At 41.4% G+C, this 18,045-nt stretch overlaps 1 protein-coding gene across 1 annotated transcript; it reads left to right on the top strand.

Moving 5' to 3' along the window:
- Positions 1-17,453, top strand: LOC139446837 (uncharacterized). Its single transcript, XM_071228179.1, has 3 exons — positions 1-134; positions 3,838-4,104; positions 14,189-17,453. Exons 2-3 carry the CDS (start codon positions 3,861-3,863, stop codon positions 14,371-14,373), a joined length of 429 nt encoding a protein of 142 aa, XP_071084280.1. The 5' UTR covers positions 1-134; positions 3,838-3,860; the 3' UTR covers positions 14,374-17,453.
- Positions 17,454-18,045: the final 592 nt, after the last annotated feature.

Consider the following 18,045-nt stretch of genomic DNA (forward strand, 5'->3'; position numbering starts at 1 on the left):
TCACCAGGTAAATGTCCTATTTTCGAAGAACGGGAGATACAAACAAACTATCAGGGCAGTTTGATATGTAACCACCTCACCTGTCAAAGTCACCTACAACGTAAAGACACGTCAACACCCGGTCTAAATTACAGGTGAGAACCTTTGATGTCGCCGACATCGTTGCAGGTAGAAATATTTGAAAGACAAAATACGAATCAAGGTGTGTCGCACACAACGATGAATGTGTCAATGTCAGTCTCAGAGAACATTGTTTACAGACCAAGGTCGGCGTGTTATGTTGCAGGGCCGTTTATTCGAATATCCTGTGTAAATATTTATTTTAACTGAATGTATGTGACTGTTGCACAACAAATGTAAATACAAAGATTCTTTCGTCACAGCAATTCGCTACAACGCAATAACTAACTACGTGTTGGTCTACACACACCACTCTAAACTGTTAATAAGGGTAAAATAGAACTATAGAAATATACGTCACAATCTGAGTATAACAACATAAAACTATATATGTGAACGATTACATATATTTAGAAAAAGTATCAAAGTGAAGATGCACAATAGGTTTAACTTTTCATTCCAGAAGACACGTAATCTCCGAACAGAGTGGAAATTGGACTACACACTACATTGATGATAGGGGGTATAAATAGGATTAAACAATACATAAAATGCCAATCTATGATTCCACACTGCTTAAGGGAATCTATAATATATTAAATTTAGTACCAATGTATGATTACACAACAATTATAGAGTCTTTATTATATGATATTAAGGGCCAATGTTTGATTGCACTGTATTTGAGGGAGGCTATCGATAATGTATTAAATTCAGGACCAATGTATGGCAACACAATAATTAAGGGAGTCTATAATAATTATATTAAGGGCTAATGTTTGATTACACAATAATTAAGGGAGTCTATAATATTTTAAATTAAAGGCTAATGTTTGATTACACAATGATTAAGGGAGTCAAAATAATATTAAATAAAGGGCTTATGTTTGATTAGACAATAATTAAGGGAGTCAAAATAATATTAAATTAAGGGCTAATGTTTGATAACACAATAATCAAGGGAGTCAAAATTATATTAAATAAAAGGCCTAATGTCGAATTACACAATAATTAAGGGAATCAAAATTATATTAAATTAGGGGCTAACGTTTGATTGCACAATAATTAAGGGAGTCAAAATTATATTAAATTGAGGGTCATTGTATGATTTGACAACATATAAGGGAGCCTGTATAATTTAAATTATTGGCGAATTTGTGATAATGAATAGGGGAGTCAGTTTAGGAATATATTATATTGGGGAGATCATACAATGCAAATTAATACGATGTAGTCCATGTAAGACTATTCAATAAAACTTGATCTGAATTCACGTTCACATGCTGGTGGGGGGCACGGGTGGCCCAGTCGTCTAAGGCGCCGCGATTCGCTGTGCAGAGTTGCGTCCCTTGGTCGCGCCAGAAACCTATGATTGTGGGTTCGAATCCCGGTTCGCCCCGATTGTTTCTAGGTTTGTCAGCACCATACCCGTGCTCGTGGGTTTCACCGAAGTGGTAAACGTCTGAGACCTGCATCACTTCGGGCTTTCTTCCCATATTAAGCTGACACGCCCTGATATAACTGGAATACTGTTAAAAGCGGCGTTAAACCCAACTCACTCACTCACTCACTCACTCACATGCTGGTCTGGTGGGATGCCAACGCTGAGACAAGATACATTAGTATAGCCTGACTTGAAAATTACAATGAAACCCCGTTAATCCAGACATCCCATCCCCAGGACGACTTTTCTTGGAACTGTCCGTCCAGGTAAACGTGGTATTCCTGCATACGTATATATACCAACACTAACACGTGAATGTCAGGATGTGTGTCAAGGATATGTTTGGAGACACGGGGGATCTATACAGAGAAACCTCGTTAGACAGGGCCCTGTTACTCCCGAAGCCCAACATTTTAACGATCTTTTGGGGGACGTAATTCACATAGGCATAGAAAAAATATAGAAAATAGATGGATTCGAATCCCAATTAGGTTCCCACGTTTGTCAACACCATACCCGTGCTCATAGGTTTCATCAAAGTTTCAAACATCTGAGACCAGCGCACATTCGGGCATTCCTCCCACATTAAGCTGACCATTCTTGATATAACTAAAATACTGGTCAAGGCAGTGTTAAACCATTCACTCACTCATGTAATTCATTAATCCGGAAAGTTGTCAATCCTGAGTTTTTTTCTGGAACAATACAATCCAGATTAACGAGTTTTCGCTGAATTTTCGTAACAATGTTCCGATCATCAGAACTGCAGTAGGGCGGCCGGGTAGCCTACTGGTTAAAGCGTTAGCTCGTCACGCCGAAGACCCGGGTTCGAATCCCGAATTGGGTGCAATGTGTGTAATATGTGTGATATTGCTGGAATATTGCTGATAGCGGCGTAAAACCATACTCACTCAATCACTTACTGAACCGCAGTATCTACAATAAAAATGTATTAGGCTTGCTGCTTTAGAAAAAAGCACTCAAGATAAGTATTAACATGAACTCTGACAACATTGCGGACCCTTTAGAAGGACACAAGGACACCAGCTAAACCCACTTTACCCACTTTTGCATAGACGTGTGGCCTCCATCTGTGTAATGAAGGCATGAAAAAAGACACACACAGCCCGTAGATCAGTAGGACCGCCCCCATGGTCTAGTGGTAGAGCGTCAGCCCGGAAGAGCGGAAGGTCGGGAGTTCAATCCCCGGCCGCGTCATACCAATAGACGTTGAAAGATGACACTTGTTGTTACCCCGTCTGCCGCTCCGACAGTCTGGATCATTGGTCATAATATCAATCACTGGATTGTCTGGCCCCGACTCGCATAATTACAGGCCGCCCCCATGTGGTTGGAATGTTGGACTTAGCTGATTGTGTGTCGTTGTGACGGTGTTCATGCTGTCAACCACTGGCCTAGGCTTATTTACAGACTCATCTGCAGTATGGTTTGGATTAGACACATCAGTATTCGATCAACGTCCTCGGTGTTTAAAATTATCTGTCTAATTGTCTAGTTTTGACATTATTTTGAAATGGAAAATGAGATATTTTCCTTCTTCATTTAGTATTTTCACGTCTTGAAAACAATTTTATTTGAACAAAATGTTTCTAACAATACATGTCACTTAATGTCGCCCACTGACGTATATAAATGTACACGACCCAAGTTGTCTGGAGCTGAGGTGTTGAACCAATGCCCTGCCTGGTGCCAATTTCGTGATATTACAAACAGACTTGTCATTTGTTATAAAGTGTCTTTTCAGCTATGTGTAACTAACCTGTACACGCAATACCATACCATATATACCATATATATATATATATTCAATGTGTGTCTGTCTGTGAACAACCATTTTCTAAAATAGGCAATCACGTTAACATCTCAATGTTATCATACCTGGCGTAAAAGAATGTTCAGAAAGCATTTCTTGAGCAACCATGAAAGAATATTAAGATTTAAATATCATTGGTAAGAAATTGCCCGAGAAGCACCATTTCGCTGTGCAGAGTTGCGTCCCTTGGGCACACCAAAAACCTATGATTGTGGGTTCGAATCCCGGTCCGCCCCGATTATGTTTCTATGTTTGTCAGCACTATACCCGTGCTGGTGGGTTTCACCGAAGTGGTAAACGTCTAAGACCTGCATCACTTCAGGCTTTCCTCAAACATTAAGCTGACACGCCGTGATATAACTGAAATAATGTTCAAAGCGGCGTTTAACCCAACTCACTCACTCACTCTAAAACGAAATCTTTGTTTACATGGCCTCAGTGTTCCCTCTTGCTGGTGCGAGTATGGGAGACGTGAACGGTAACGACGCTCCCGCAACCATCAACCACACGGAGGTGCACGTGGACGTCCGCAGCCCCGGAGTTGCTTACACCGCCAATGGCGACGTGGTCACCCAGCAAGGGGGTGTGCCCATCATTGCCCAGAACCCTGATCCCAGCAGGAAACCTAAAGACTTCGTCATGACCAACTGTTTTGTGGTGTTCGCGTGTAACTTCATATTTGGTTTCATTGGATACCATTACGGGGGTGAGTATACATTTACTGTGATTGGCACCACCGTGAAAATCCGGGTTAGAAAAAAGTCTTCAGCAACCTATGCTTGCTGTATATGGGCGACTATGTTTGTCGTATGAGGCGACCTACGGGATCGGGTGGTCGGGTTCGCTGACTTGGTGGACGCATGTCATCGTATCCAAATTGCGTGGATCGATGCTCATGATGTCAATCACTGGATTGTCTGGTCCAGACTCGATTATATTCTGACCGTCGTCATATATCTGGAATAATGCTGAGTGCGGCGTTAAACAACAAACAAACAAACAAATGTTAATGGCACCAGTGCAGTGTTGGGAAGGGCCGCTTCTGTGGTTTAGTGAATGGAACAGCCGACTGGAGAACAGGTCTGTGGTTCCACAATCTCATGAAAATCAGATCTCACTGCTTTGCGATAGCGAGAAAAAAGGTCCGATTTTAATGAGATCGTGTCCCCATACCCGACCGCGTCATACCGAAGACGTTAAAAGATGGTATTTGTCCTTACTTTGCCTGGCGCTCGGCATTAAGGGGATAAAACAAAGGCTGGTCGGTTCTGAGTCTGTATACTGTGTCTGAGTGGGGTATTTACCTTAGACTGCGGCATGGTGTCTCGGTGTGCATGCACGTCTCTATCAACTACGTATTTGCCTGGCCCAGATTTAAATATTTACAGACCGCATAGCAGCTTAAAATAACATTTAAAGAAACATATCAATTTGTTTTCTCAAAGCTTTAGCACTTTTGAAATGGCAAAATATTAAGGTAAAAGCGCATGACACATATTGTTTTAGCTTCTTTCATAGGTTGGGGTACCGATGGCCCAGTCGTCTAAGGCGCCGCGATTCGCTGTGCAGAGTTGCGTCCCTGGGGCACGCCAGAAACCTATGATTGTGGGTTTTAATCCCGGTACGCCCCGATTATGTTTCTAGGTTTGTCAGCACCATACCCGTGCTCGTGGTTTTCACTGAAGTGGTAAACGTCTAAGACCTGCATCACTTCGGGCTTTCCTCTCACATTAAGCTGACACGCCGCGACATAACTGTAACACTGTTAAAAGCGGCGTTGATGCATCTCATCGATCCCAACTGCGTGAATCGAAACTCATGATGTCAATCACTGGATTGTCTGGTCCAGACCCGATTATTTACCGACCTCCGTCATATAGCTGGAATATTTCTGTGTGCGGCGTAAAACAACAAACAAACAAAAGCGGCGTTAAACCAAACTCACTCACTCACTCACTCTTTCATAGGTATTATTCCTTGTTTGAATCTGAATTACTGTAACCGTCACTATTTATTTATATGACAAACAAAGGGCCCTTTAACAAATTGAATAAATTTTTACACAAATTGAGTTTTTCCAAATCATACAAGACACATAATTTCCTAGAAGATATCTATCTTTCATGAATATTTTACGTTTATATGCACCTACATTAATGTTTAGCTACAAAATATTATTTAAAAAAGAAAAGAAATATTAATAACGTTTTAATGCAAATCCTTCCGACTTTGTGACACCTATATCGTGAAGATCGCAATGGTTTATAATATTAACACACTGGGTTCATTCAAAGATGAACTTAAGGTCAGTAAATGCTGAAATTTCTGCAACGCTACACTAAAATAGCCTAATAAGGATGTTAAAATACAGGTATCACGTTCAAACGATTATTTGTCTCAATGAAATAAGTATTTATCGTGTTCAAACGTCATAGAATTTGCCTTTTCGTAGAGGCACTATTATATGCATTTTGACAAAAGTGCATGCCATGAGGCTAAATGCAAAATTGACAGACCAACTTGACAAACATGTGTCACACGTGACGGCAACATATAGTGACAGTATTCGGAAAACAAACTGTAGATGTCCTTTCCCCTTCCCCATCGACCGGAATATTCTCCACAGAAATCGGTAAACCACGGCATAAATAACTCTTAGCCGAAAATAATATATGTCGGTTACACAGGTTTGAAGGGGCACGGGTGGCCCAGTCGTCTGAGGCGCCGCTATTCGCTGTGCAGAGTTGCGTCCCTTGGGCACACCAGAAACCTATGATTGTGGGTTCGAATCTCGGTCCGCCCCGATTATGTTTCTAGGTTTGTCAGCACCATACCCGTGCTCGTGGGTTTCACCGAAGTGGTAAACGTCTGAGACATGCCTCACTTCCGGCTTTCCTCCCACATCAAGCTGACACGCCGTGATATAACTGGAATACTGTTAAATGCGGCGTTAAACCCAACTCACTCACAGGTTTGTTTAAGATATTGAAGCGTTCATAATATGTTTACGTTTCCACCGTCTGCTCTGCGCGAGCTTTCAGCACGAGACCGACACGCCTGCACCTGCTAGCTGCACGTGGATCACGGGAATCACGAGACGGTGCTCGTCCCGCCATCAAGCTGTGTGAATTATTCAGACACAAGTGGAAACTCGGTTAGGAAATTAGAATTAACTAGAATAGCCCAGGCGAGATCAAATCGTTCATTGGTGTGCACGAAGCAATTAAATATTTCATCATGCTCTTTATTTGAAGTCCATAAAGTGCTTTCCCGAACAGAACGTTATTCTTAAAGTGTTGTAATTAGCTGTCAACGAAGCACTGTTTAATGGAAAGTGAAGCACAGACAATAATCAGGGTTTGAATTCAAGAGTGAGGCTTCGTTGAGTTAACATCTTTATACATTTAAAATCAAGCACTTTATACCTCGAAGTTATAAAAAAAAGAATATGAAACAACAGTAGATCAATTCTTAAAAGGCATGCATTTGGTGATTTGATAAGTCGCGTTCAGCAATCGTGAACAATATTTTTGTTGAAAAAAAGATCTTCAAATGAGTTTGTCAAAGAGCTTATAGGTTTTCTATTGGTGCACCCTGTAACCTAGGGCTGGGACGAGTCCAAATTTACTACCCGGGTATCCGACCCCCTATTACCCGACCCTACCCAGGTACCCACTGCAGGTCTCAAGAGTAGGGAATAATATGTCTGATTGGGAAGTGTTTTACCGCGGCCCTGGCCAAAACTATTCAGGTACATGTATCAAACGATCAGATCATGCGTACACGGAAGTTGACTTAAGCGTTATCTTTACACAAACATATCGAGTCAAAAGTAATGTGTGCATCGTTAGAAAAGAGATGCGAACATTAGCCACATGTCGTCTAACCATTTTCTCATTAAACAATATATCACATGACTAACCACGGGAACGGGTATTCCTGTGGGTACCCGGGTCATACTCGGGACCCACCCGACCCGAGTACCCGAGTTGTTGAGCAAGGGGAGGTGTGGGGGAGCCTTGTTGTTGAAACGTTGGCTCGTCAAGCCAAAGACCGGATCGATTACCAATACAGGTACAATTTGTGAAGCCCATTTCTGGTGTCCCCGTCGAGACATGACTGGAATATTGGTAATACCCCACTCACACGCTACTTTTTGAAAATATCAATATGTCAGCGAACCATACCCACAGAGCGCTTCATACCGAAACAAACCTCTGACAGGCTGCGTATTTGCGTAAAATACGCTCGATAAATCACCATAACCCATTTAATTTTGAGTTGCTTGCGTACAAATGCGTATGAAAAATATTAAGAGTAGTATAACGACTATGTGTGAAATTACCCAAAGTAGCCTTTTAAGCTTGCATACCTGTATGTCTTTGTATATCGTTATTTACTGATTGCGTGTAGTCATTACGTATACGCAAACTGTGAAAACACTGCAACGTCTCGCTTACTGCTAAATTTAGACACGTATCTCTGTAGTGAGTTTATATAATATGTAACGCACATGCATCGTCACGACAGATGCAAATTAGAGGTGACCTGAAACAGCGCTTAAGCAGAATTGTGTTGAAAAAGGTTTCACACATCGGTTCAAAAATTACCCAAGAGGGTGGACCTTAGGGAGTATTAATATATTGAATATACCTAAGGCATATGGAAACTGTCAATATCAAGACTGAATGACATGTGAGTAAGTATTCAGTGGCACAAATAATCACATGGAACCCTGCACTCAACCACCCCACATGCACCAGATGACCTTGTCGGGAGGAATCCCTGGGGTGGTTGAGTAGCCTAGTGGTTAAGGCTTTCGCTCGTCACGCCGAAGACCCGGGTTCGAATCCCAACATGGGTACAATGTGTGAAGCCCATTTCTGGGGTCCTCCGCCGTAATATTGCTGGAATATTTCTGGAATATTGCTAAAGGCAGCGTAAAACAATACTCACTCACCCAGGAGCAATTCCTGACATACATGACCCGACGGTCCATAGGTTGTCTTGACCCTATTATTGAGTTCAAATTAGCCACATTCACGTACGCCGGTTCGCATTGTTCAACCTGTGATTGCCGCATCATCATCACAGAGCAACTACGTGCATCCATGCACTGTAGATCAATGCATTATGAAACGGTCTGAACCAAGTCTGCTGTAGTGCACGGTGAGGTCAGATAAAGCCGCGTTTCCTGCATCAGTATAAAACCTCAATGTACGGACAAATGGCACTGATTTGAGACTCGATTGGTTTATGTATGAGGGAGAAAACAGGATGCAATTAAATGAATTTGGTCAAGTACCAAATTAGAATGAACTGCGGATAATTTCCGCGCACTTTGTGTGAACATTTCTACACATTTTGGGTTCAGCACACTGGGGCGACATGACACGAGTTTTGATACGTTATCCACTAGGAATGAACACATCGGCGTATATTTTTCTAGTGACTTGTTTTCTTTGCAACTTTATGTATCCCAAATACCTTATTGTTTCAATAAGAGTCCAAAGTGCTCCGTTAATATATTCGGCGAACATTCGGCGTGTCGCCGCTGATTATATACAACGCAGTGGTTAGAGTGTTGGCTCGCCCGTTTGGGTTCCATTCCTCACATGGGTTTCCTAGTTGAATTTTCTTTCGCGTCCCCAGTCATGATACGGCTGGGTTATTACTTGAGTAAATATTCAGTAAAACCCTAGTCACTCACTCATTCAACATATCAGTTATGGCTTGTCCTGCTTATCAGCCCCCCCCCCCCCCCCCCCCCCTAAACACTACCCCATCCCGGCTGTTAGTGGTAATAGAGTCCAATTGAATTTAAACACTTAAATATTGCTGGGTATTAAACATGCTAAACCTAACTGTGATAACAGTTCATCAAGTTTGGCAGAGGATCACAGACCTGAATTTTAATCCTAAAAGGGCAGACCCGTGAAGATGCGGGATAGAATAGATCTTCAGCAACCCATGCTTGTCGTAAAAGGCGACTATGCTTGTCGTAAGAGGCGACTAACGGGATCGGTTGGTCAGGTTTAGCTGACTTGGTTGATGCATGTCATCGATCTCAACTGCGTGGATCCATGCTCATGATATCAATCACTGGATTGTCTAGTCCAGGCTCGATTATTTACAGACCGCCGTCATATAGCTGTAATATTGCTGAGTGCAGCGTTAAACAACAAACCAAACAACCTGAAAGGGCACACGTGTTGGTAACCATGGCGCAGGTGGAATTGAGACGATCGGGTTCCCAATAAACAATTGTACACACACATACAGGTTATTTAAGGAAGTCCATAGTACAGTCAAATACGTGGAATACCCCCTCAATCGTGCTCATGGGAGCTCTCTAGCTAAATTCAGATGCGGAGTGGCGCCTTTAAAGATAGAGACTGGACGTTACACAAACATAGAAGCAGAAGAGAGATGTTGCTTTAATTGTACAGACCATTTGGAAGACGAGATCCAAGTTTTAATTATCTGCCCTTTATACGACGACGTGAGGGCCGATCTTCTTATTCGCTGTAGTCTTAAATTTACTAATTTAGATAATTACTCTTATAGTGAAAAGTTTACACAGAATTTATCTAACGTTGATTTTATTTCTTGCGTGGCCAAAACCGGCCATAACATTTTATCAAAGCGACGTTCCATTTTATATCATTGATATATATATATGTATATATCTTATCGCTGTGTATCACTGTTTACTTTTAATGATATATTGTCTCTATGACCGCCGTCATATAGCTGGAATGTTTGCATTGTGCAGCTAAAGCAAGCAACCAACCAACAACCATGTCATGGACTGGTTAACATCGCCTGTTTGTGCCACCGCTTTATCTATTATTGGAGGAGAAATAACACCCCAGTGTGACTGGAAAGTATTCGGATACTGTTGTGTGACAAGTACATGCCGATTTACTACCTGTTGTGTTCGAGAAGCTCTTGTTGTTTTTGACAACATGTTCTGTTTCAAATGACTTGTATTAGCTTAAGTCTACTATTGAATTTTCCCAACCCATGGGGATCCCGAGTAAGGATGCAGGTCTCCGGGAACCTCTTGTCGTAAGAGGCGACTACGTGGATCGGGTGGTCAGGCGCGGTGACTTGGTTGATGAATGTCATTGTATCTCAGTTGTGTGCTCATGATTTCAATCCGTGGCTTTACAGACCACCGTCACATAGCTTGAATATTGTGAGTGCGGCGTTGAACAAAGAAATAAAAACAAAACTACTTTCCATCATTACGATGGTTCAAAATGCAGACATGTCTCTAAATATCACGCCGTTTCTTTGAAGCAGACGGACACTTTTCAGTGATGTCTCAATCAATCGCATTAAATTAATAAAACAAAAACAAAAACCATTAAAATCAAATGTTTGTGTTCGCTTTGTATAGAGATCTATTTAATTTTAAAGTCGACCACCGACCTTCCGTTTAAGATAAAACAATGCAGTCATGTCTCTAAATATCACGCCGTTTCTTTGAAGCAGACAGATACTTGTTCAGTTATGTCTCAATCAATCGCATTAAAATAATAAAAAACAAAAACAAAAAAACCCATTAAAATCAAATGTTAGTGTTCGCTTTGTGTAGAGATCTATTTAATCGACTTTCTGTTTAAGATAAAACAATCAGTAGACCATCAGAAGATTAGCCTGGTACCGGTAGTCCTAAAGATGCCCTATCTGAAATTCAAGTGGAGGCTTACCACCGCATGGCAATGGCTGACTCGCGTGTTACACGTCGGCATATTGCTGACACTATTGGGATCAGGTTTGGGACAGTACAGTCCGTCTAACTTGACACATTCCACACGATCAAGAATGATGACACCATATGGTTAATCATTTTGATTCAGAGTCAAAACTTCAGAGCAAACAGTGGAAGCAGGTTGGCAGGGACATGGATTCGGTTTTTTGGACAGCAAGTGGTTAATCATGATTGACTTTCTGCGAGGAGGCCAGACTATCAATGGGCAATACAATGCCACAGAACGACATTGAGATAAGCTCTCAAGGAAAAGCGTTTGAGGAGAGCTCCGTTCTGGACAATGTGCCTGTGAACACGTCACAAGTGACAGTGGCTGCAACCTCAGATTGGGCTTTGAATTATTCCCCTGCCGTGTCATACCAAAAGACGTTAAAACATAGTACCTGTTGTTACCTGCCTGGCGCTCGGCATTAAGGGGCTAAAACAAGTCTGGTCGGTTCGGAGTCAGTATACTGTGTCTGAGTGGGGTATTCATGTTAAACTGCGGCATGGTGTCTCAGTGAGCTAGCACTATACATCGGCATCAGTCCCGACTAGCACAAGCACACAGACATACACACGTCGCTATAATCTTGGACGCGACGTTAAACCCCATTTCACCTCACCTCACCACAAGGCACACCCTGAAAGAGGTTTTACCAGTAAAGACGGTGTGATTGTTGCCGTCGAGACCTTTTTTGGGGGGGGGGGGGGCGGGGGGGGGGGGGGGGATAAAGACTGGTATAGAGAGGGATAACAAAACTTTGCTACATGTGTATTCAAGTCACAGGAGATTATACTGAAAAACAATGTGTGAACAATTTTGATTCTGAACAATTTTATGTGAGGCAAACTTTTCGTTTTATCGCCGTACTTACACACAATGCAGCCAGACGAAACATGCAACTGAAATTAACGGATTAACCCTTGCTGACCTGACGACGCATTTCAACCGCCATTATCTGCAAAGCATTGAATCTTAAAATCGAATGTAATTAAACGTCTGGTATGCATGCCAGGTCGATTTTTTGTATGCATGGCTCTTTCAACCACAAACCTATTAAATGGACGATTAGTGTTTGCCGTTGGTATTACACAATTAACTGCGTGGTTTAAAGCACCAAAAATAACACAACTGTAATTTAAACATGCTTAGAAGGAATTTTAGAATTAAGATAATACTGTTATTATGCTTATTTTTAGATCTACCAAAAAACACGTTGATGGGCGTAAACTGAAATCAAATTTAAAGAATCTGCAACGACAATTTGTTTTTATTAAGTTAAAGAAGGTTGCACTTCATAAAAGTAAATTAGGATGAACGTGTTCTCATGACCGCGTGAATCATTATCAAGTTCCACTAAGTGATCTTAGCGCTAAGAATATCGTAGGTCTTAAAAATGAAGTCACGGCAGTCGTAACCTTGAGAACGTGAACGGGTCCCCGGGCGTGTCAGAGTGACGTTGATTGACAGGTCATGTTATAGACGTGCGTGAGTGATGTCACTATCACCTCGTCTTGTGTCCGTAGTCGATATCGCCAGTCAGCCAAACATGTAATGCACTTTATCGATCTACAGAGAAGGTGTGGGTTAATCGATGATGTAGCAACCATGTTGCCAAATCCAGAGAAATTAGGAAAGTAATTGCTGGAATAATGTCCTCGCTATTTTTACCTGAACCTGTTCTGCAGGTGTAAACAAGAGGCGAGTGTGTTGTGCCGTAGTGGGATTTATTCCCGATCCTATAGTTGTTTCTTGAAACGAACTGCGAAAATAAAATATCTTTGCTTAACATTTCATTTACTTACTTGAACTTTAAAGTTCATCGTTTATAAAGGAAGCTACCGAAAACTCATTCCAAACGCTGCTTAGTCCCGAAACGAGGCTATATTATGTTATTATAGCCGTAATTATATGACGCGTTAAAGATGATATATTGTGTTGAAATTGGAACAAATATGAAGACCAGAAAAATTAAATTCAATAAAAAAATAGTATATGTCCATGGACCTCAGACACGACTACAATGGCCTGCCCCGTGAAGATCCGGGGTAGAATAGGTCTTCTGCAACCCATGCTTGCCGTAAAAGGCGAATATGCTTGTCGTAAAAGGCGACTAACGGGATCGGGTGGTCAGGCTCGCTGACTTGGTTGATGCATGTCATCGTATCCTAATTGCGTAGATCGATGCTCATGCTATCAATCACTGGATTGTTTAGTCCAGACTCGATTATTTACATCGTCATATAGCTGTAATATTGTTGAGTTCGGCTTTAAACAACAAACAAACAAACAAACAAACTAATCACACGTCTCACCGTTTCAGTCGGGGGGCAAGGGCGGCCCAGTCGTCTAAAGGGCCCCCCACACTTACGCAGCGCGCGAGCGGCGCGCCCGCGTCAAAATATCGCAACAGTGCTATTTCAATGAACTGCCCATGCTAACGCGGCGCGCCAGCTGCGCGCGGGCGTCGTGATTTTCGAACGACTTTAAACGCGTGACGCCCCGACGCATTGGGGGCTCCCCTAGTTGTGATGATATTTTAGATATAGATGGTCCAATATATCTCAGTATTTCGTCAAACTTGGTCTTCGGCATTCTGAAATACTCAGAAATACTCAGAAAACATATTATTATCAAGTTCTAGTTCTTTCACCAATGTGTTGTATTCTCCCGTTTCTTTTCTTTTTTCTTGTAGTTTATGTATCCACTGTGATCTTTTTGATTTTGTTTGTCTTCTCCTCATGAGATACAACAGGATTGCTGTACGTTTTCGTGGTTTCTGTCGGATTCTAGTCATGGTTAATGATCTGGAGCAAATAAAAGACTGTTCAATAAAATTGGATCTGTGATATATTGATATCCTTCACGAATGGTCAAAGGCATAAAACCATAATTTTCCTTTAACGCACTGCTTCAGTATGGGCGGTAAAGCAGCGCGTTATTGTGGAGAAAAAACGCGTTGTCGCAATTCGCTGTTCTGTTCAAAGTAGCGTCAAATGAAACTTATTCCCTCTCTCACTGTTTCAGTCAAGTCCAACTGGGCCTGGAAGCTGGGCCAGGAACATGAAGCCAGGAAGAAGGCGAAGATCGCCCTCATCTTCGCCATTGTCGGCATCGTTGCAGGAATCATCACCTACTGCCTGGCGTTCGGCTTGTACTTCACCATAGGCAGACAACCCATCGACGTCACACATAAAGGGACACCGCCCTAACTAGGCCATAATGTCCATGGTTTTATATTTATGAAGACATCTTTCTTTCTTTCGGACATTATTAACGATAAAGGCAGCTAAATTAACCGTGATTGTTGCTCAGTTTCAAATCTGTAGATGTATTACTAAACTTACGTTAAACGTAGAATTAGCTGACCCACGTGTCCAAATAGGAAAACTCGCGGCGGCCCAAATAGGAAAACCCGCGGCGCACCAAAGGTTCCCGGAACTTGTTATAAGGAAGCAATAGTTTGGTACTGGTGCAATGCTACAAACCCTGCTTTCAAGAACCATCCTCTCTCATTCAGGGTAATGTATATTCTATGTACGTGTATAAACCTTGGGTGTGAAGGATTTGAATGACACAACCTTTTAAATACGCTATTACCTCATTTTAAAACGTTCCTGAAGCACCATTGATACCTTCCTATTCCAGTGTGCATGATGTAGAATTCAGGCATCACCAGCTGACGTTTCTAAGATTGTTCTCCAGGGGGTAGGGTCTGATGGAGCTTAATATACACATGGCAAGAGATAGGGCAATTCTATTTGGATTATATGATGCAACGTCATCGACACATGGTCTCATATCGACATCCTGCATGTCTCGAACAACGGAATAATCGACATGTGTTCGATGCAGCTCTATTTGCACTTTCTCTGTACATAATATGGCGAATATTATCCCCTCCAGTAAAATACCAAGGTCTCAGAATGTAGATGGGTTACACTTAAACTTACAGGTATCAATGACGCCAAAGGTGTTTAAGTTTTACTCGTGTGATGAAGAAGAGAACGTCCTGTATAATTACGGAGTTAAAACGTGGAATTGGGAGGACGAGAACGTGGTTTCTTGTTCTGCGTATGGATCTCAAAATGATGCCAAAATAACCACTGATGTATTTTACACGCTAATCCGACGTTTATCTTCATATTGATTGCGTTTGAATTCGTAAATGGTTTGTTATAACGTATATGAGTTTATGAAGACTTGGCAGGAACATAACCTGGACACACTTGCACAAAACAATCTTAGCGCTAAGACTATCTTAAGCCTATGTTAAAGAATGGTAGTTACGATCATCTTATCGCTAAGCTCGCTTTGTGCAAGTGGGCCCTGGGTATATTTTCTGTTGAGTTCAGTGGATCTGTTCGTATGTTTATTTTGGGCGTTGAAACCAGTGGGTTGTTTGCATTTTAAAATGTTTTGATATGATTATGTATCATTGATATTTACTTTGGTTATGTGTATATAGTGGCTTTACTATTGTTGTCTTTAGTGCTTTATATTTCATATATATTGCATATTTCACACGCAATCCTAAATATATAACGTTCACCTTTAAAGCATTTATGCGTCCATAATCAAAATAAGAGTGCACTGAGTTTGTTGAGGGAAAAACATCTATGCAGTCATGGTTGAGGTCTTCGGTCGATTTTTCCAATATTCTATATATCGAATTGTGAAATGTGCTTCTGCAGCTGATTAATTTGTTTGAAGACATGATTTGTTGCTTGTATATAACACCCTGATCAAAATACCTCACCTTCCCCAGGGTGCAATGACCGAGCAACAGAGGCTTGCCTATTCGTGACCACTCGTGTCATTCCGGAACATCCGGGTATATACGTGTCTGATCCAGAGCCGTTTTGGGTGTTCATTTTCAGAAACGTCAATAAGCCCTCATAAGTGCCATCCAAGTTGGAGTGCAAAAACAGATTTAACGAAACCAGTTATAAAGAACAAGTTATAATGAACGGCTCTATTTAGTCAACGTGACCTGTCTTTGCGTAATATTTTATTTTGACAATAAAAAAAGCCCCAAGAATCCTTTTGGACTTGTGCTCAACTGGGTTGTCGGGTTCACGCGTTGTCTGAATGTCGAACTCATTGAATATGTACTTATGGTGATTGTTGCTTGAAATGAAACTGAAAAGAATCGTCAGTTCCATGACATATATCGAATACAACTCGAATGACAACACATATCCAAGAAAAAAGTACCCAGATTTCTTGTCATTGAAGATATATTTGCGCTGAGAATATCTAATATACCTGTTACAGTAAACTACGTTTATAACGAACACGCTTTTAACGAACTTACCGATAAAACGATCTTATTTTTTAGTCTCGGCCATTTGTTGTATATATACCGAACTACGGCTATTTACGAACTAACGAACGGGTGTCCTAGTCGTCTAAGGCGCCGCAATTCGCTGTGCAGAGTTGCGTTCCTTGGACACGCCAGAAACCTATGATTGTAGGTTCGAATCTCGGTTCGCGCCGATTATGTTTCTAGGTTTGTCAGCACCATACCCGTGCTCGTGGGTTTCACCGAAGTGGTAAACGTCTAAGACCGACATTACTTCAGGCTTTCCTCCCACATCAAACTGACACGCCGTGATATAACTGGAATACAGTTAAAAGCGGCGTTAAACCCAACTCACTCACTCATGTCGACATGTCAAGTTCGCAGCTGCCTTGAAACGTTTAAATATAAATTTATTCCCCCGCCTCGCATTATTGAAAATTTTGGGTGAGTATCTAATAACTAATTAATTGAAGTCAAACATCCACCAAGTTGGCATGACCTCAGTATATATAGCGAACACGAAGGGGCATTATATACGGGGAATTACATGGCGAATGGCCAAATATGCATGATATTCCGCTGTTTCCGACCAATTATGTTGTTGATTATATTAATTATGATATCCCGCTCTTTGTAACTGAATATACCCAGAAAGACTAAAGTGATAGCAATTTTCCGATATGAATTTTACAATGTTTAATAGTGTTTATATTTGTATGGTGAAATTAACCTGTGTTCTTTATTGCGTTTTTATATCAGTGTCTGATTAATATCGGCGTCCAACTATGCAGAATAATGCGTATATTTTCTATGTTGTTGTTACACTTGTGCATATTGTATATGTATATAGACAGAAGGTACAGCCCTATAGTACCTGGTGTGGGTGTCTGTGTACATACAGAGTGTACGTGGTTTGTATGCAATCATCAGTGTTGAAATACGCATTAAGTCACTCTTGTGCATCATATTGAAGTTATATATTTTCAAAAAAATAAATCATACAAACTATGCAATATCTCGTGTTGTCTGTTGAAAATTGATTATGTTCGTGTCGACGGCGTGGATCGTTGCTCATATCTATGATTGGAATGTCTGGTCCACGATAAGTTGCAGCAGGATCACGAGGGGTAATGATGTGAAACCTAACAAGGGACAAATAAAACCCCATGTATCCCGAGTGATACTGTTACAACGAATTTATCTTACTTAATATGACATTGTAAAAGAATTAAAGCAAATTGATAGATAAAAGCTGTGCAGTTGAGCTGAGGGTAACTTGTGCTGTGTCAGGTGACTTTCACTGACTCGGGGGAGGGAGGGGGTCGTTTGGCTTTTTGCTTCGAAGCGGGGTATAAGGGATTTATTTCCCTCAAAGGCGGGATACATAGTATCTTATCAAGATCACGTGAACCAATCAGATTTCATCATTCTGACATAGAACTATGATAAACTCGATTATTACCAGAACGCCGTCAAGTAATTTTGTTTGTTGTTTAACGCTGCACTCAGCAATATTCCAGCTATATGACGGCGGTCTGTAGATAATCGAGTCTGGACCAGACAATCCAAACATTCACAT

This window comes from Haliotis cracherodii, unplaced genomic scaffold (genome assembly GCF_022045235.1).
Source record: "Haliotis cracherodii isolate W230 unplaced genomic scaffold, xgHalCrac1.p SCAF_6, whole genome shotgun sequence".
NCBI lineage: Eukaryota > Metazoa > Mollusca > Gastropoda > Lepetellida > Haliotidae > Haliotis > Haliotis cracherodii.